Source organism: Lycium barbarum, chromosome 10 (assembly GCF_019175385.1).
Source record: "Lycium barbarum isolate Lr01 chromosome 10, ASM1917538v2, whole genome shotgun sequence".
NCBI lineage: Eukaryota > Viridiplantae > Streptophyta > Magnoliopsida > Solanales > Solanaceae > Lycium > Lycium barbarum.
In genome coordinates this window covers 119,808,540-119,828,026 of record NC_083346.1, presented here as the reverse complement: position 1 = coordinate 119,828,026, position 19,487 = coordinate 119,808,540, and the positions used below count along the sequence as shown (strand labels likewise).

The 19,487-nt window shown below is 33.9% G+C and overlaps 4 protein-coding genes and 1 long non-coding RNA gene across 7 annotated transcripts; 3 read left to right on the top strand and 2 right to left on the bottom strand.

The window, feature by feature from the left end:
* The first annotated feature begins 3,085 nt into the window (after positions 1–3,085).
* On the top strand, positions 3,086–6,612 carry LOC132615035 (uncharacterized). Its single transcript, XM_060329591.1, has 3 exons — positions 3,086–3,438; positions 4,392–4,513; positions 6,288–6,612. The coding sequence occupies exons 1-3, from the start codon at positions 3,174–3,176 to the stop codon at positions 6,453–6,455; spliced, it is 555 nt and encodes a 184-aa protein (XP_060185574.1). The 5' UTR covers positions 3,086–3,173; the 3' UTR covers positions 6,456–6,612.
* Positions 6,613–8,087: 1,475 nt separating this feature from the next.
* On the top strand, positions 8,088–10,603 carry LOC132615006 (small ribosomal subunit protein eS26x-like). Its single transcript, XM_060329560.1, has 5 exons — positions 8,088–8,219; positions 8,309–8,401; positions 9,513–9,597; positions 9,679–9,812; positions 10,364–10,603. Exons 1-5 carry the CDS (start codon positions 8,217–8,219, stop codon positions 10,430–10,432), a joined length of 384 nt encoding a protein of 127 aa, XP_060185543.1. The 5' UTR covers positions 8,088–8,216; the 3' UTR covers positions 10,433–10,603.
* Positions 10,604–11,832: 1,229 nt separating this feature from the next.
* LOC132614530 (high mobility group B protein 7-like) lies at positions 11,833–16,278 on the top strand. 3 transcript variants are annotated; one of them, XM_060328993.1, is made up of 9 exons: positions 11,833–11,845; positions 14,208–14,371; positions 14,902–14,984; positions 15,129–15,177; positions 15,276–15,374; positions 15,473–15,530; positions 15,618–15,662; positions 15,858–15,950; positions 16,049–16,278. In XM_060328993.1, the coding sequence occupies exons 2-9, from the start codon at positions 14,238–14,240 to the stop codon at positions 16,136–16,138; spliced, it is 651 nt and encodes a 216-aa protein (XP_060184976.1). In that variant the 5' UTR covers positions 11,833–11,845; positions 14,208–14,237; the 3' UTR covers positions 16,139–16,278. The 3 variants fall into 3 exon arrangements, with proteins under 3 accessions (XP_060184976.1, XP_060184978.1, XP_060184975.1); XM_060328995.1 differs by lacking the exon at positions 11,833–11,845 and having other exon boundaries at positions 14,164–14,371; positions 16,049–16,094; positions 16,125–16,278; XM_060328992.1 differs by lacking the exon at positions 11,833–11,845 and having other exon boundaries at positions 14,164–14,371.
* LOC132614531 (uncharacterized) lies at positions 11,974–12,263 on the bottom strand. Its single transcript, XR_009572333.1, has 2 exons — positions 12,094–12,263; positions 11,974–12,006 (listed from the first exon to the last, which is right to left on the bottom strand). It is a non-coding gene; the product is annotated as an uncharacterized LOC132614531 (long non-coding RNA).
* Positions 16,279–16,593: 315 nt separating the features above from the next.
* On the bottom strand, positions 16,594–19,280 carry LOC132614529 (probable inactive leucine-rich repeat receptor kinase XIAO). The gene is made up of 2 exons (XM_060328991.1): positions 18,831–19,280; positions 16,594–18,345 (listed from the first exon to the last, which is right to left on the bottom strand). The coding sequence occupies exons 1-2, from the start codon at positions 19,054–19,056 to the stop codon at positions 16,763–16,765; spliced, it is 1,809 nt and encodes a 602-aa protein (XP_060184974.1). The 5' UTR covers positions 19,057–19,280; the 3' UTR covers positions 16,594–16,762.
* Between the last annotated feature and the right edge of the window lie 207 nt (positions 19,281–19,487).

Genomic DNA, 19,487 nt, shown 5'->3' with positions numbered 1-19,487 from the left:
ATCATACATATAAAAAATATATCATACATATACGTATAGAATTCATTGTTGTATAGAATATGTATCATTACTGTATATGTAAAGAAAATGTATCATACGTATAGAAATTGTATCATTATTGTATAATATGTGTATAAGAAATGTATAATTAACATATAATTTATGTATAATTAACGTATAATTTATGTTTAATAAATGTATACTGACTAATTTTATTAGTTTATAGTTGATATATTTTATTGTTAAGTTTTCGATGATGGTTACTTTAGTTTAATTTTTTAGTTCTTCTTAATCCCTAGTAGAAGATAGAAAAAATAAACGGAAGTTTGCACCGAACCTTTAGTGGACTTTAAAAGTTGTCACAAAATTGTTTTGAGATATTTCTTGAAGGCTCAATCAATGAATAAATATACTCATGCTATACATGTTTTGGAATATTTTTTGAAAGTTCAATCATTGTGTAAGTATACACATATTATAGATGTTTTGAAACATTTGTTGAAGGCTCAATATGAATTTTAACCTTTAGTGGAGACCTTTTGAATTGCCACTAAAAAAAATTGATCTTTAGTGGCAACAAAGTCACCACAGAAAGTTTTTTTTTTTTTTAGAGGCGTTTGGGCTGTTGGGCCGGCCGGCCAGCTCATGATATTAGGCCCAAATGTGGGATTACTTTGGCCTGTTGGCCATTGTATGTCCTTTTCCCTTTTTAAAAATGTACCTTTCGCTTAGCTTGCATCTTTGTCCATTTTGAAAATGTGACCTTTCATTTTCTTTTTTTCCACAAATCACATGTTCATGTTTCGATTTTCTAAACTTTAATCGCATAATTGGACCCTTTCAACACGCTGTTTGTTCTCAATTTAATGTCTACTGCTTCCAAGTTATACATCTTTCTCCCATTTTCTAGCATATATGATGTCCTATTTCACAATCGTAGAGGTTACAAATCTCAATCCCCTGATGATTCTTTAATTGCTTTTACTTACTCTGTCGCAGATTTGTTAGTATTAGGTTTAATTTTTACACCATCGTAATTAATATTTTTTATTATATATTATCGACTTACTAAAAAAAGTCAACTATAAATACTCCCTTCACCTCAAATTATTTGTCGTTTTTTTACACGCCCCTTGAGAAATACTAATTAGGAGGCAGGAGGGGTATTTCTAACTTTACCCTTATTTATGTCGAAGTTATAATCTCTCTCCATTAAATGTTTACTCTATTTATGTGTCATCTCCATTAATGACAAAATTCTACCAAGGGTAAAATGGAGAAAGATAATTAATTGTGCACTAAGCTGTTAAAACCATAAATAATTTGAGACAATTATTTTTAGTAACCGTGATAAATATTTTGAGACGGAGGGAGTAATTGTCTATAAGTAAATAAATGATGTATGAGATTTTGTCTTGTATGACAGAAGTAATTTATTTTTATTTTCACGGGAAATATTCTCCTAAAAACTATTAATCCATATTTAGTCGGTGAATGAAAAATAATCTTGAAAAATACATATTACAAATTAATAATAATATTAGCACATTGGAGAGTTTCTTGATGAAATTTTTGAATACTAATGATTAATAAAAATGTCTCTGTGTTAGTTGGAGCAACTAATATGAAGTTAAATATAGTTCTGTGGACAATGACTCACCCTTACGTGAGGAAGTTATTTTCCCTATTCAGATGGAAGATGGCTTCCTAGTGTCAAAGATTTTCCTCAAAAATGAGGTTCTTCGTACCAAAAACACTTTGAGTTTTATTGGAAGACTATTATTTGGTTGCCACTTGATATTGCCCCGATAATATTAATCATTAATTTAGGTATTTTATAAATTTGTTGACTTTTATTGAATATTAATTATTATTATTATTATTATTATTATTATTATTATTATTATTATTATTATTATTATTATTATTATTATTATTATGTCTTACAATTTGGGTGAAACAGGAGTAACAGTCAGCTGTTAGTGGAAAATAAAATGGCGGATGCGGGTATTGTTGCGAAGCACTTAAAGACTATGGGTAATTATCTCCTAAAGTCGTGTTTCTTTGTTTTGTAACAATAGGGTCACTCAACTTTTCCTATATCATATCAAAAGTCACCCAATAAATATTTGGCCAATAAAATATGACATGTCATTTAATTTAAGGGAAAAGGGTAAAAAATGCCCCTCTATTTTGGAAAAAGGGCTAAAATATCATCCGAACTAATTTTGGGTCAAAAATACCTCTCTCGTCATTAAAGTTTTTAAATATATTCCTATCTTAACGGAAATCCGTTACATAACTCGATTTCATTTTTTAAACCCGCTCCATTTAAGACCGACCCAACTAAATAAAAACGCATATGGGTTGCCCGCTCCTGTGTCTAGTGGCTCCAGAAGTAGGACTCGGGAACAAGTTGGTCACATATGTTTTTTTTTTTAAAATGAAATCGGGTTATGTTGTGGATTTCCGTTAAGATAGGGGTATATTTGAAAACTTTAATGAAGGGAGGGGTATCTTTGATCCAAAATTAGTTCGGAGGATATTTTTAGCCTTTGTCCCAAAGTAGAAGGGCATTTTTGACCCTTTTCCCTTAATTTAATCCACATGGACTTTTTTTTTCCTCAGTCCACATGGTAAAAAGAACCGGCCCGACCCAAACCCAACCCAAATCTCGACCTATTCGGAAAAAAGTTAGTCCTTGAGGCAAAGTTTTGTAAAATTTCAATTGAGTAAAAAAAAAAAAAATTTTTTTTGCCTGAAGTAGAGTTGTCTTATGCTTGAAGGTAACAAAACTCTACCTGAACTGCAAAACTCTGCCTTGCGAATTCAAATTCTATGTTGCAATTTTTTTAAAATTTTTAACTGAGCGGGAGTTTGAATCCGAAATTATGGGGTTTTTAGCTAAGGCCAAAAATTAGAGACCACCAATTTGAGGGCCAAAAATTAAAGACCACCCCGAATAAGCACAATCGTGCAAATTGCCCGTTTGAATTCCCACTTCAGCCCAAATTGGTCCAAAGATCCAGCCCAGCTTACATATAACCCGACCCAACCCGACCCGGTTGTTTTTCAATTTTCCACAAAACACAAAACAGCAGCCCTAAATCATCTCTCCCACGCGAAATCACAGCTGTTTCTGGCCATTTTTGGCAAATCATCGAGCTACGAAAATGGGTTTTGGAGCCCTAAGATCCATAATCCGACCCGTTTCAAGAGTACTATTATCGACCCGACCCGTCTCCGCTTTTACTCCGGCGACCACCATCATTACTCCGGTACCGGAACACAGTAATTTATTCAGCAATTTCCGATTTAGGGTTCCATGGATTCCACCATCATCAACTGCTGCTTTTCACAGCTTAACTGATACGCGTTTACCAAAGCGAAGACCAAGTGACAAGCCTAAACGTAAAAGAGCTAGCTTGAGACCTCCAGGTTAGTTATAATCCTATTTTATAGTTATTTGCAATCTAGGGTTTAAGGGTTTTATGACATTTTCAGATTTGGGCATTTGGTTCTGCAAATTATGATGTTTTTGGTTGTTTTTGCTATATGGGTGTGTTTGGTATGAGGGAAAATGTATTCCAAGAAAATACTTTTTTGGAAAATAAGTGATTTTCCTACTCATTTCTTGTGTTTGGTAGTCAAGTTGGAAAATGTCATTTTAAGAGCAATTGCATATATTCGAAGCAAAAACACTATGGTATTGAGGTTTTCTGCCATTTTCAGATTTGGGCATTTTGTTCTGCAAATTATGATGTTTTGGGGTGCTTTTCGTATTAGAGGGTGTCGTCGGTATGGAGGAAAATAAGTAGGGGTGGTGGGGTGTAAGGGTGTGGGTGAAGAAGATGAAGACGATCAATGTGGAATGACACTTGTGGGACTTGTTTCCCCTACTTCCTAACGATTAAAAAAAAAAAAGATTCAATCTCAGGAATTGTTTGTTCAACCAGTTTAAAAAAATCAAAAGGAAAAAAACATTTTCGAGAAGCTAAATATGACTACTAACTTGGGACAGGAGTACTCGATCATTTTCGCGGGTTTAGTTGGGATTGTAATGGTACGAGGTGGGGGATGGAACATGAGGATGTTGTTTTGATGATTTTCTTGAGTGTTCACGTTCACAATAATGTCCAAGTGTTGGTTGATGTAGAGTGAGAGTTGGGATTGTAAAGAAACTGATTTTCTCATGAAGTGATGCAAGTCACTTCCCTTCTTTTGGTAGAAAACATTTTCCTTGGAGATATTTTTTTCCAAACAATTCAAACTAACCACACACTAGAAAAGGAAAACATTCCCTAAAAATATTTTCGGCTATGATTTTTATTGACTTTTGGATTGTGACAGAATGAAAAGAAGTTAGAAGCTTTTTTTCTTTTGGAATTTAGGTCCATATGCATGGGTAAAATATACCCCCGGTGAACCTATAAGTCCAAACAATCCCAATGAAGGAAGTGTCAAACGGAGGAATGAGAAGAAGAGAATCGGGCAGAGAAAGGCATTTATATTGGTATGTTGTTACAGCTTTTGATTCCCTTTATCTTAAAAATATACATCTGCGGCTGCTATGATTATTGTCACCATTGTATTACCTTTTTCGAAAAGATTTCCTTTCAAGTGTGAATCCAGCATATTCTTCGCAACATGTACTTTAATTGGTTTGCTATCTCCAGAGGGCAATTTTAATTATGCTAGGTATTCCCCTCATTTCTGTAACTCTTATGAAAATGTCCTAACCAAGTTTATTCTGTGGGATAATGAAATAATTTCTTCTGTGATGAACATCAATGATGGACCTGCTTCCTCCAGTTGGTGAGACTGCATCCTATCAAATAAAATTAAAAAAATGGGAATACGTTACTAACAGTAGTAGGAGGATAGACTAGATATCTGATGCAATATCTCATGAAGCACAGTAATCGGATATTTAGTTTGAATAGTTTCTTGAATTACTCAAATAATGTGTTTAGATATTCAGTGGCATGGAATCAAAACATGGTAATATCTCATGTATACGTACAAGTAACAGCAGGTAGATGGAGAAATTTTTTAAGTGTAAGTAATGATCCTTAAACGTGGGTGTTTCATAATGAAGAAATAGATACTGGGCTAGAATATTTATTAAAGTAAGAAGATTTGCCTGGTAGGATTCCTTAACATGGCTAAGATTATTCCAGCTGGGAAAAGCCTGAATATTGTGTTGGCACATATGTTGCTCGGATTCTTCAAAAATATCGACGGGTGCGTGCCGGACACTCCAAAAATAGTGCATTTTTGGAGAATCTGACACGGCTGCGGCAACGAAAGTGAAAAGTCCGCGCAACTTAGGTTGGCACTAGAGACACATATATTTAAGTTCAAATCCCTTGGAGATGTAAGACGAAGCTGGGAAGCTGCACCAGGAGCATTGACATCGTACTGGAACCTGAATATTAAAAAAATTACTCTAGATAATAAATCCTGAAACTGAAGAGCTGTAATACATGCTAAACACTTTGCAAAAAGGAGGATGATAGGCTAGGTTGAAACAAAATCCCCCCAGTAACTACCTCTCTACAATAAGAACTATATTGAATGTTGAAACCGAAATATAAGTAAGCATCTCACAGAAGCAAAGTCTGACCAGCTTTCAAAAAATTCAGAATAGGAATGCCTTGACAAATGGCTCTATGCTTCCAATATAGACACAATTCTACTATAAAGGCAAGATTGAAACAAGTTGCATTTTCAGTCCACAGTTATGATCCAAACTTAGGACTAGCTGAATCATTAATAGAAGCCTTGGATCTCTCTGCTAAAACTTAGGACTCAGAGACTCTTAAGTATCCTATTATTGATTGTTTTTTGTAGTTCCAAGCATATGAACCAGTTTGAAAGAAATAAGCAACTACGAGAACACCTTCTTTACTTATGAAAGCACTATCTATTTGATAGATATATGTAGCGCGCTCTCCTTGGCCTGGAAATATCATGTTAATGGCGCCTGCTTTCATGTCCTGAGGATCTATCTACTTGTATAAAACTTCTAGTTATTTTTCCTTACTGTTGATTCATTGAGTTTTCTTGGTTGAGATCAAGCATTAAAATTGGCACTTTAAGGTTCAGTACTGTTTGAGTCATTTCTACATATCATTCTTCATATAGCCATTCAAAAACTGAAGAACTTCCTTTCAAGGACTTCCGCAATTCACTCCATTCATTGAATTTATAAATTTGAGCTTCCTGTGATCCTTGTTTTGTTAAGCAGTCCTTTACTATAAATTTGGGTTTCTATTCATGTACAGGCTGAGAAAAAGAAGCGTAAAGCTCAGTTGCAGGAGGCACACCGGAAGAAAATGATTAAGCGAGTAGAGCGTAAGATGGCTGCTGTTGCTAGGGATAGAGCATGGGCAGAAAGACTAGCAGAACTGAAGAAGCTCGAGGAAGAGAAGAAGAATGCAGCCACGGCTTGATAATTGTTATTGAGAACAGAGTTTCAATCTACCTAATTTTCTCTCTTGTTTTTGAGACTGAAAAAACTTTCAATCCTTATTTAAGTAGGCACAATTCCTTCCAACTGTTACTGCTTTCATGTTTTCTTGAGGTTGATGTTTAAATCTCCTTCTTTTTTTTTTGTTAGTCTTTTTAAAAATAAATTTAGATTTAAATGTTTAAAGGTAAGCTGCATAGACTATCTGATGGGGGCATTATTTTTTCTCATACCTTTTTCCAATCCTCGTCTGTTATTTAAAAATCTTCATTTACTTATTAGGATTTGTGGTTCTACTAAACTATGGTTGAAGAGTATTAATTTATCACTCAAGACTTTTTTTTTTTTAAAAAAAAAAAAACCATGGCTCTACGAGATTCAACTAGTTTTTTTTTTCTTCTTTTCTTTTACTTTTATATTTTCTAAAATTGGCATTGGCTAGCTCATTGAAGTTTTGATGCACAATTGCAATCAGAATCAATGAATATCTTCTAGGAGAAGAACTCGATGAAGAGCAGCAAAACCAAATTCGACTAGTTATTAACTTGTATCAAGTTTGGGTGGGGGCGGGGGGTTTACGATGAATCTGTATAGCTAATTGGATTTCTATTTAAAGACATTGTCGAAATTTATATTTTTTTTTATATGTTTAATCATCTAAGAATCAATTTTAGACACATACAATTGAAGTCGCAAAAATCCGGGTATGTTGCTTGTGAAAGTGAAGCGAACTTAAAATATTTTACCTGAACTTCAGATATACACGATTAAAGTTTAGCTTGTCATTTAAGTAAATTATTTTGTGCCTCATGGTACACAACGTAGGTCTACGTACACCCCGCCCTTGTGGGTAAGGTCTATATCCCATCCTTCTCAAACCTTACTTGTCATATTACACTGGTTATGAACACATTAGTACATGATGTAAATTTCTCTTAAAATTTTACTAGAATGAGAGAATGTAATGAGGATAACGACAACTACGTCCAAATATTCACAATTATGTGAAGAAAAATAAGAATGTCTAGGATTTTCATTATATAGGGATGTAAAACATTCAATTTAGAGCTACAAAGGGTGTATCCAAAATTGAGTGATGTGATTAGAGATGTTTAGGGTAATTTACCTAAAAATTAAAGCAAAAAAAAAAAGGGGCAATTTGCACGATTGTCCTTATTTGGGGTGTGGTATTTAATTTTTGGCCCTCAAATTGCTGGTCTTTAATTTTTATCCTTCGCCTAAAAATTCATGGGTTTCGGGTTCAAACAGTCAAAAATTAGGAAAAAAAAATCCTAAAGTAAAGTTTGGATTCCGCAAGGCAGAATTTACTTGCAATTTCTACTCTAAGGCAAGCAAAACTCTCCCTTAAGGCAGAGTTTGCTATCTTATAACGCAAAGTTTGTCTTAAGGTAGAATCTAAAACTCTATCTTGTAATTTTTTTTTAATTTTTAACTGAGCAGGGTTTGAACCCATAACCTATAAATTTTCAGGTTTGATGGGCATCCGCGCAAAAACAAACAAAACAAAAAAAGAACTATATGACCCGTATGTAGGATTTTGGACACCCATATTTGGTCTATGAAAAAAGAAGCCCATTTTATTCGAGTTTTCAAAGTAGGCCCACCGTTATTAGGCTTTACCAACAAAAAAAAACCCTATATATTCCATCTCTTATCAAAGAAAAACCCTAGTTAAAGTTGTGGCCATCAGAGTTCAACTGTTCTCACTGCTCATCCAGCAAAAATGGTGACTAACAAGTTTTGAATTTATTCATCAAATGTCACATTAAATGTATAAAATTTTCTTATTGTTTTTTGTATGTGTAAATTTTGTAGACTTTTAAGAGAAGAAATGGTGGTCGTAACAAACATGGACGTGGCCATGTCAAATTCATTCGTTGCTCCAACTGTGGCAAGTGCTGCCCTAAGGTATAAATGTTGTTGCACCCGTATCGGATTCTTTAAAAAAAAAAGGTACTACTTTTAGAGAATCCGACACGCACCCGTCGATAATTTTGAAGAGTCGGAGCGATATGGAAACTGATGCTGACTAGTTTGGATTTATACCTAGTAGTAAATTATCTATTACCATTATGTTTTATTTGGGTTTTTGGTAATTTTTTTTGATGAAGGAATAACTTAATTAATGATATTGAGCAGATGCAAAAGTTTACATATAGATGAAAAAAATATAGAAGTAAAGATTTTGATCTATACAACGCCTGAAGGATTATTAGGATAAAAATATGTTTCACGTGATAGGTTATTTGTTGGAATGAGTTTTGCTTGTATTAGGTTTTGGTGTTTTTTTGATCATATCTTAGTGCTTAGTTGTTTTGTTGTTTATGAGATTATTAATCTTGTTTGACTGAGCTGTTATTTGTGGGCGTGCCATGGTAGAAATTTGCTGCTTGATGGTTTGTTCGGTTGTTCCTTGATTTTTAATTTCAGTCTTTTTGTGGATAGTATGGTTTGTGCTTTCTGAAATTGTTTATAAATAACGAAGTTAGGTAGTATTGGTTTTTAGATGTATTGATACAATGGGAACCTGTTGTCTGAGCTTAAGATCCAATGTAGTTTCTATGCTTTATCAGTTCGACATCTGTGCTAATCTACACATCAATGAGTTAAACTTTACTTATGTCATCTAATCTTTGTAATATTAGTCTTTGCTATAGTTGTAGACCCCTCCTCCTCTTCTAACTATTTTGTTGCGAGTTAAAGTCACCAGGGGTTGAAAAAATGTTGACCCTCTTTTTTTTGTGCCTTTTGGGTTGAGCTTGTCGCACGGGGCTTGCGTAGCGAGGGTTATCTCTCCTATGTGGTCTGCTGGCTATTGCACTAGAACATGGTTTACCCTGCGGGTTCTGTTGTCATAAAAAAAATGTTGACCCTCCTATTTACTGGATAAAACTATATACGTATAGTTATATCTGTAATATGTATGTGTTGTTCCTAATCCAGTGTCAAAATTAATGGACCAGTTTTTGCAAGAATTTTTTGAACTTAGACTGATATGTCTCTTATCAATTTGTCTCAGGACAAAGCAATCAAGAGGTTCCTTGTGAGGAACATTGTTGAACAAGCAGCAGTGAGGGATGTTCAGGAAGCCTGTGCTTTTGAATGTGAGGTTCTAGTGCATTAACAATATGTATTTACATGCTGTATGTTAATATTAAACTAACATGACTATGTTTTATTTACAGTGTACACTCTTCCTAAGCTGTACTTGAAGATGCAATATTGTGTCTCATGTGCCATTCACTCCAAGGTTGTTAGGGTCCGTTCTCGTACTGATAGGAGGGTGCGTGAGCCTCCACAGCGCTTCAGACGCCCAAGGGTACTGCATTATACTCATATTATCTTTAAATCCTTTCTGCAAATATCTCTATTAGGTTCAAATTGTAGGTGTGGAAGTCTATTTCCTTCTTTTAGAGAAGAAACTTGCCTTTTTGGGTTGTGTTTGGTATGAAGTCTTCAAAATAAGTGTGTTTCTTGTTTATTTTGCTAGTGTTTGGTAAGTAAGAAATGCAAATATTCCTAGAGCATTTATATATAATCTAGCAAAACACATGGGGATGGGGTGGGGTGGTGAGTGGGATAATCAAGGGTGGGTTTGCTTGGTGTTGGGTGAGTGTGTATTGCTGAGTTGAATCTCGTCTTCGTTGCTCACATATACTCTGCAACTAAATTTGCTTGCTACAAAATATTCAATACATATATCAACTACTTGAATGTATTGACTTTTGGAAACAAGTTTCTTCAATCTTTTGGGAAGCATCGTCTGCTTGTAGAACTGCTTAGATAAAATGACAAGTCTTGAATTTACTGAATCAGTGTCATTCTTATGCTTACCTAGGGCTTTTTCTTGTTTCTTTGTTTCTATTTCAGGATGATCTTCCCAAGGCAGGTCAAGCTCCCCGCCCCGCCGGAGGAGCTCCTGCTGTAGCTCGTACTTAAGTGCCTACTTTTTGATAAACTGCTGTTAGGCCTTTTTGTTTTTGTTTAATTTGAGCGAATCTATGGTATTTGAGATGTGTTTTTGAAGTGGATTTTTTAATTAGTTTACTGTGACAATCGTTAAATTTGTGCATGCAAATCTCAAGAAAACTGGCCTGTGGTTCTATCTTATTGCTTATGTAGCCATTGCAATTAAACTCTCTTTGCTTACACGTACTGATAATTAATCTGACTCTTTTTGAGTTCGTAACACTTCTTATATACTGTAATTACTGCAGCGTGGGATTTTTGAAACCCGACTAGTTTTGGGATTATTGAAAAATCATTCACCATTTACAGATATTACTTCCATGATCGCTTTATATAAAATATTTTTTCTGGTTTATGCCCAAATTTGGAAGATTTGTAGTGTTGCATGTGTTAAAATGTTATATTCCTCGATAAAGTAATCAAAAAGTATTCCTCACTAAGGAACGCAGTGCCTCTTAATTTTCAAGAAAACAGAGTCAATTAAGTTTATTATATCTTATATTTATAGAGATAAATAGAAAATAAATACGATTTGCACTACTCTTTAACATATGAGAGAAAGGTAAAACAAATAGAAATTAGTTAAAACAGAGTATAGAATTGTTTCTGATGAAAAAGAAACACTACAAATGGCTAAAGCAAAATATACTTATAAATATTTTGTTACGCATGCTTATAAATAAGTTGTTAACTAGCCTGTGTCAAAAGGAAAAACTAGCTTGTGTCATTTTTTAATAATAACTGATAACTGATATGTTATTTCAATACAATAACAATACCAAACTTATTGTAATTCGGGTTTGGATTTATCAGTACTAGATAAACCAATAAAATTAGTGTTAAATGAAGGATTTTCTTGCGGAGGACCAATGTCGAAGAATTAAGGATAATTTTGTTTAGGCTTAGTACCTACATGGACCCTTAAATTTGGCATGTTTTGTAAGATAGACATATAAACTTACAAGGTGACCAGATAGACACTTAAACTTGCTCAAAGTGTATTTTTTTAAACACATTTCTCCATCTGGCAACTCGCGTGTCGTGACTTTTATCCTAAGCGCGTGAAGGTTTTTAAAATTGCTGAGTCAGAATAGCAATAAAAGAAACAACTTTATATAACTTATACCCATCTTCAATTAAAACAACTTTATATAACTACAATTAAAGCTCAAAATATGAGTTGCAAAAGAGTTGCTTCCAGACCACAAAACAGCTAGTGTTGAAGAAATTAATATAACATCCCAAAAAGCAAAACAAGTTGTGCTAAAGCACTTGATTTACAAAAGTCCTCCTAAAGTGATTCTTAAAAACGGCAAAACAGTTGCATCTTCACTGGGTCACTCTATATCATTTGATGAAGCAACATTTTTCAATTTTTTTCTGGCACTTGCAACAATGTTTCTGTGATGCTGAATTTGGCAAGTGGTTATAGCTTTCTTGCCTTTCCGTTTGAGAGCATGAGGTCGAAAGCCAAGATCAATATTGGTATCAACTGCATTTTTCAGAATCCCGGGTGTTAGAACTCTTTCACTTGGCATCCCTTGCTGCAATGTTTAAGTAAATTCAAATTAGAATCAACATCTCAAAATAGTGTATATCCTGCAGTATTTAAGAAAAACAAATTTACATACGTTGAATATTGATGTTCCAGTACGTATGTCAGTGTAAATACCATATCCCTGCACCCTTGGTCTTGTAGCACCAAAATCATATCGTGATGAAGTTGCGGCACTAGTAGAAGCAGTTGTGGCACTAGAATTAGCACCAACACCACTTCTTCCTCTACCTCCCCCAACTCCAAGTCCTGCAAGTTCATCTTTAAGCTTTACAGGAAAGCTAGCCTTCGCACACCTCCAAAATTGTTTTCTTCTTTCCTCCAAAATTGGGTAACAACTCTTTAATAGTTGGGATAAGCCCCTATTACACAGAAACAAAGACAAACAACCGTTTCAAGGGGCCATCGTAACAATTAAAGTCCAGCCATACACTCCAAAAGAAACTAGAAAAGCTTAAAACTATAAAAGAAACTGAAAAAACTGAAAAATGAGAAAAAATACTGACCTTTTGACTTTAGAATTAGAGGGAACTCAAGGAATTTGATAAGGATTGGGAGAGGAATGCAGTAGTTCTCAAGTTGGAGGTACGAGAAAAAAAGGGTGGTTGAACAAATGAGGGGTAGTATAGCTTCAGACGCTTATTTGCTTACATGGAAATAAAATTACACGTGGTTGAACTATATTTTCTTACATGGAAAATTATTTATTTATTTGCTACATAATTGGCGTTTGGACCTCACGCACAGGTCTTCAATACAAATGTGTTTGAAAAATACACTTTGAACAAGTTTAAGTGTCTATCTGGTCACCTTATAAGTTTATATGTCTATCTTACAAAACATGCCAAGTTTAAGGGTCTATCTAGGTATTAAGCCTTTTGTTTATATACTAATCATAATATGAAGAAACTAATAATGTGTCCGATTTTCATAATATGAGGGTGTATCTAAAGGTAAATGATACTATGAGACCATGGATGATATAAAGAACCAAGAGAATAGCCCATAAGCAAATAATTTTTTTTTTTTTTTAAAAAGGACTGGGTAAACAAATTACAAACATTTAACCTTTTCCCCCCTCACTATTGAAAGTTTCTCTGTACGATAATTTGTTATGAAAGTTTCTAAAAGATTATCAAATTATACACTCCCTCTTAAGTGATCTTATTCCCTTCCTTAAACTTGTTCCAAATAAATGACTTTTTTCTGAATTCGAAAATAATTTGACTATTCTCCTTTCACCATTAATAACAAGTTCTTATAGTCCACAAATCTTATCACATATTTAACACTCTTTCTGTTTCAATTTATGTGAATCTATTGCTATTTGGAGGTTCTTTGACCATGTTTTCCTTACACTTTTTTAAAATTATTTGAATTATAAATTATCATAACTTATAGTATTTTTTATGTAGTATCTAAATATATAAATTTTATTTTTACAAACTTGAAAGATCTATGTCAAAATTTACAATCAACGTTATAAAATTTGATCTTCGTACTTCTAAAAGGTTCACATAAATTGAAACGAAGGGAGCATTATTTTAAAATTTTCAGTTAAATCAATATATATAAATTAAAACGATTGAAATAATAAAAAAAGTTTATAAATAGTTGTTATAAGTGAAAAAAAGATTTTAAGTCACAGCCTCCATTCAGTTTTACTTGTCCACTTTGGACTTTTCACGCTGTTTAAGAAAATAATAAATGAAGCGAATAATTTATCAATATTAATTGGTGCATATTTTTATTGGATTTGAAAAAACGATTTGAAGTGAACATTTAATACTATAAATAAAACAGAAATTTTTTTTTATCTTATCTTAATATGCAAAAAATGAAAATGAAAATTAAAAATAAAAATTTATTTTTAAATTAGTGAACAAGTAAAAGTAACTATGTCATCAATTTATTACTCCTGCGATACACTAATACCAAACAGCCTTTAATATAGTGATCAATCGTGGACCGTACGTTCTAATCCAACGGCACACATTAAGAACACGTCATCAATCCAAGTCATTTCACAATCTCCCACCAAAAATTTCAAAAATGGCGCTAAATTTCAAAAAAAATGAAAACCATAATTTTTTTTTTCATATTCCCTCCTTGTTTTTTTCTCTCCTTTAAACCCCTCCAAATCCCCCACAACCCATTTCACATCTCTCTTCAATATCCCAATTATTTCTCTCTTAGTGTTAAAAGCAAAATTAACTGTAAATGGGTGGTGGTGGAGCTACAAAGTCTACTTCAAATGGTAATGGACCAACTAGAGTTAGAAAGAGAGTTGAAGTTGAATCTGCTGCTAATGCTACTCTTAAACGTGCTAAAGATGGCTCCGCTTTCGCTCGTTGGTATGCACTCATTCTTATGTTTTAATAGTCTTCTTTTTTTCTTAAATGTCGTGTCCAGTTAAATGAGTTTATATAAATTGAAACGGAAGGAGTAGTATAAGTTTTGGAATAGGTACAGGTGTAAATTTTTTATGATGAAAGAATTAGTATGTATTTTAATTTGAAAGGGCTGAGAGTGTTTGGATATTAGCTGAACATTACTATACAGCTTCCTATTAATGAATTAGTCTTTTTTTTTATCCCTCTTTTGTTTTCTTTTTCATTTTTTTAATATATATATTAATGCTGTTTAAATGTTGAAAAATTTAGTGAATGTGGACATTGTGTATTGTTGTTATGATTTGACTGAAGAAAATTAGTGGATTTATTTTTTGTTGATAATTGTGATGTAAGGTAAGGTTGCATATAATAGACTTTTGTGGTCTGGCCTTTTCTTGAACTTCGTGCATAGCGGGAGCTTAGTGCACCGGCTGCCCTTTAATTGTGATGTATATTGAAATGAATGTTTTTTTTTTCTTTCATTATTGCAGTGAAGAATGCAGCAAAGATGTACCCATTGCATTGATAAGTTTCCACAATTGCAGCCTTGATGCCAAAATCAAGATGAATTTGGGTATTAACACTTGGTTTTTATTTTTATTTTTATTTTTTTTATTCCCTCTAAAATTAATGATATTGACATTTTATTGGGGTGTGTCTGTGTTCCCAGTCATATACTGAAGCTTATTTATTAATTAACTAATTGTTGTTTGTACAGAGGCTCAAGTTGTGGAAAATCCAACTGAAACAAAGAAACCATCAGCAAAGTAATTTTTATTACTGTTATTGTGATTCTGTACTTGTTCTTTTAATATAGTTTTGTATTCTTGAACTTTGTAGTAACATATTATGTAATACTTCACAGGAGCAAGGAGAAAACAACAGAGCCAAAAGCTAAAAGGGAAAAGAAACTGAAGAACCCAAATGCTCCTAAACGTCCTCCTACTGCGTTCTTCGTGTTCATGTAATCTCTTTACCTATCCATTTGTATTTATGTCTTGTTTGTTTGTATGTTTGTTACATTATATAGATTGTGTTGATGAGAAATGAATATGCTTGCAGGGATGACTTTAGACAGACATTTAAGGCTGCAAATCCTGATTGCAAGAGTGTCTCCACGGTAATGTTGGATTGAGCTATTTTTGATAATAAGGTCTATAGACTTGTTATTTTGCTAATCGTGCTATATTTTTTTTTTTCCTTCTAGGTTGCTAAGGAGGGTGGTGAGAAATGGAAGTCCATGACTGATGAGGTGTGTGACAAGCTATATTGCTTCAACTATCTAAAATTGTTGCTATCCTTGTTTGAACACACACACACACACACACACATGCTGTCATTTTTGAAGAGTTTGAGCAACATGGGTGGCGATACTATGTGGTTTTTACTAGTTTGTTGCAGTGTTTGAAATGTGACTCTTACTCGTGTAATTCAAATGTTTTCACAGGAGAAAAAGCCATACCAGGATAAGGCTGCAGAGCTCAAAGCAGCATATGAAAAGGCATTGAAGTCTAACACTGATACTGATGAAAACGCCAATGTGGGCCCTTGTTCTCTCTTGTTATTATTATGCTATTCTAAAGTTATCGATTGTTATGTTTACTTTTCCTATTCTAATGTCTTTATTAATAATTTCAGGATGAAGATGATGAGCCAGAGAAGGAAGTGAAGGAAGAGATAGAAGTAGTTGAGGGAGTGAAGGAAGAGATAGAAGATGATGATGCATAGAGCTTTGGGTGTTTGAATTGTGTAGCTAGCTATCGTCCAGATTTTGAAATGACTAGTTTCAAGCTTGTGTAAATTTTGATCATTGCAAATTAGTTTAACTAGAAGTGATATATGGAAATTTATGGTTTAGGTCTTGCTCACATATCTTTTTGAATGAAATTTCTCTTATTTCTTTTTTGAATGTTTTGTGCTTGCCAAGTGATAATCTTCCTTTTGGTAGGAGAAACACATATGTGGTTAGATTAGTACAATTATTGGTAGCATTATGGTTAGTATCCAAGAAATGTTGGCCTTGTCTATTACCCTTGATGCTTGTAATGGAATTGACACTATACCTTTTTAAGGTGCGCATACACAAAGGTATTAGAATAAGAAAATACTTCTTGATTTGGTTTTGTGATCCATTATGCTTTTGAAGTTCACATAGGCTGAGATGCATTTGCAAAGAGATCAGATGCGAAATTGTGAATGAATTTATTCATTTCATATTGAATATATGTCAAGTAACACTGACTAACAATGTGAGCTGATAGAGGTGTACAAGTAGTACTAGAATTCAAAAAAAAAAAAAACTGTTTTATTGTTAACAAAGCATAAATTCCTATGAATGGAGTGAGTCAGCAGTTACTGGCCCAACTTATCTTGTTTCTTTCCCTTACAAGGTGGCAAAGGCTTGCCACACAAGCACAAATTGTGGGCATAAGCAGCTTCACTGAATATATTGTATGGTCTGCCTTGTGGGATTTCTCCACATAATCTGTTTGCCCTGAAATTTGCATGTCTCAATGCTTTAATCCCCAGCAAACTATCTGGAATTTTCCCTGAAATTGTGTTGATTGACAAGTCTAGCCATTGCAACTTCACCAATGATCCTAGACCTATTGGGATTGTACCAGTAATTTGGTTTCTTGATATATCAAACCTCTCAAGCTTATCAAGATTCGAGATTGAAGTCGGGATTTGACCTGTAATCTTGTTGCTTCCAAGGTTGAGCACTTTCAGGTTTAACCCACTGACAAACTCGGGGATGTTTCCGGATAGTTGGTTGCTTGAGACATCGATAACCTCCAAGAATTTGCTTGTGTGGTTGCTTAACACCCTCGAGAGAGACCCGAAAAGCTGGTTCGAGTGGAGGTCAAGAGATGAAATCCCATCAGGCAATTTGATCCCAGCAATATCAGATTTTAACCGGTTGTTTGATATCTTCGCCCTTTGCAAGCTTGACATTCTTGCAAAGAAATTCGATATCCCATCCGTGAAGAAGTTATCCGATAGGTCTATGGAGTTAAGAGAATCGGGCCTTGTGAAATTCGGAAGCGTCCCACGAAGCTTACAGCTTGCTAAGTTGACATCAGAAAGTTCTCTATTTCTAATCCATTCAGGCACTGTTCCAAGATTGAAATTGTTGTAAGAAAGGTCTATTGATAAAAGAGAAGAGAGACCTTTAGAGAAAGCAATAGGCAAAGGATCTAAAAGAGCATTTCTAGATAAACTAAGGTTCCAAAGATTTGGTAGTCCTGCAATAGACTCAGGGATTTGGCCTGTCAACTTGTTAAAACTCAATGATAAAGAAGTGAGTGCCTTTAACTTCCCAATTTGACTCGGAATTCTCCCTGTCATCAGATTATGATCAAGCGATAAAAACGAAAGCTTGAGCAAATTGCACAAGGAAATTGGTATCTGCCCTGACAATTGGTTACTGGAAAGGTCAATGTATGTCAAATTCTGAAGCTGTCCTAGAAAATCTGGAACCAGCCCAGATAGTAAATTGTGGCTAAGATCCAAAGACTGCAAATTGCCAAGATTTTTTAAGGCAATTGGGATAGGCCCTTTTAGCAAATTCCCTGATAAACTCAGCTGTTGCAGATTCTTGAAATTTCCTATAATAGAAGGAATTTGTCCAGACAAATGATTCCCACCAAGTGAAAGTGTTTGAAGGGATGACAAGTGGCCTAAACCAGAAGGGATATACCCTTGTAGAGAATTGTCATCCAAGATTAGTTGCTTTAATCTTGTGAGATTTGAGAAGCTAATTGGTATAGTTCCAGCAATGTATTTCATCCCACTTATTATCATTGTTTCCATGAAAAGCAAATCACCAAGAGTTGGTGATAAAGTTCCCTTCATGTAAAGGTTGTTGTCCCTCTCAGAAGGTTTCTGCAAAATCAACCTAATCACCCTCCCTGTAGCAGGATCACACTCTATACCTGTTGGAAGAATAATTCAAAGTTAGAGTAAGAAACCAAATTTATTTCGAATTCGGTATTTATTTAATTCATGTCTGCTCCTTCAAACTCAATTTATGTAATACTTTTCGCTTATCGAGTGTCAATTTGATTAATCTTCGAGACTAAATTGGATTAGATCAACTCAATAAAATTCTATAGTAAAAAACTATACGAAAAAACTGTAAATTCCAGTTCTTCCCATGTCAATATGATGAAAAACACATCTTAAAATGTTGGCCAAAGTTCACATAGTTTGAACCTCAACAAGCAAAAAGTGTCACAAAAATTGGGACGAAAAAAGTACTTATGATTTTTTAGTCAAAATAATGTAGGAATAGATTTTCTAGTTTAAGTTTTGCACCGTTATAAATAAAGGTGTTGCTAGCTATTTTCACGTGGTAGAGAATTATAGCGTTCATTCAGAGATTCATGATGCTATAAATAAATATTTTTCCTTTCAATACCTTCCCAGCCTCCACCACAGCAATCTAAACCTGTCCATGAGGACAGCATATTAGTAGTGTCCTTCAATATCTTGGCTTTGAATCCAAGAAGAGCAAGCCTATCAGCCTTGGCACAAATTGGTTCTGGTGCTGCTTGTGGTTCTTGAGCTAGTGAAAATGATCTTGAAAATAAGTGAAAAAATGTTAAAATAAAAAAAATGTTGAAAACCCAAGTTAGAAACTTCATTTTGGACTGTGGGGTTTGATCTGTTTGAAAAAAATGGTGAAAGATATAGTAGGGAATTTTATTATATTCTGACAGAAAAATTCTTGACTTGGAAGAAAGAGAATGTTACTAGTATATTTTATAATAAAATAAAGGATGGGTTTTTTTCTTTATTCATCACTTAGACAACAAGGTACAATGATGAAAAAGATATTGAAAATAATCTGAGAAGAAAGAATGATTTGTTCTGAACAAATGTTTCACTTATTTATAGAAAAAGAAAGAACCTTAAGGCAACAAGTGTAATTTGTAGTAAAAGATTGTCTTTTTTTTTTTCCTCAGGGTGTATGTGAATTTAAGAGCATTCACATGTATGTAAAAAAATTGGAAAATTTTGACCGTTTAGTTAAGGCTCACTTTCACGAGTATCCTACAGCATATTGGAACGTTGG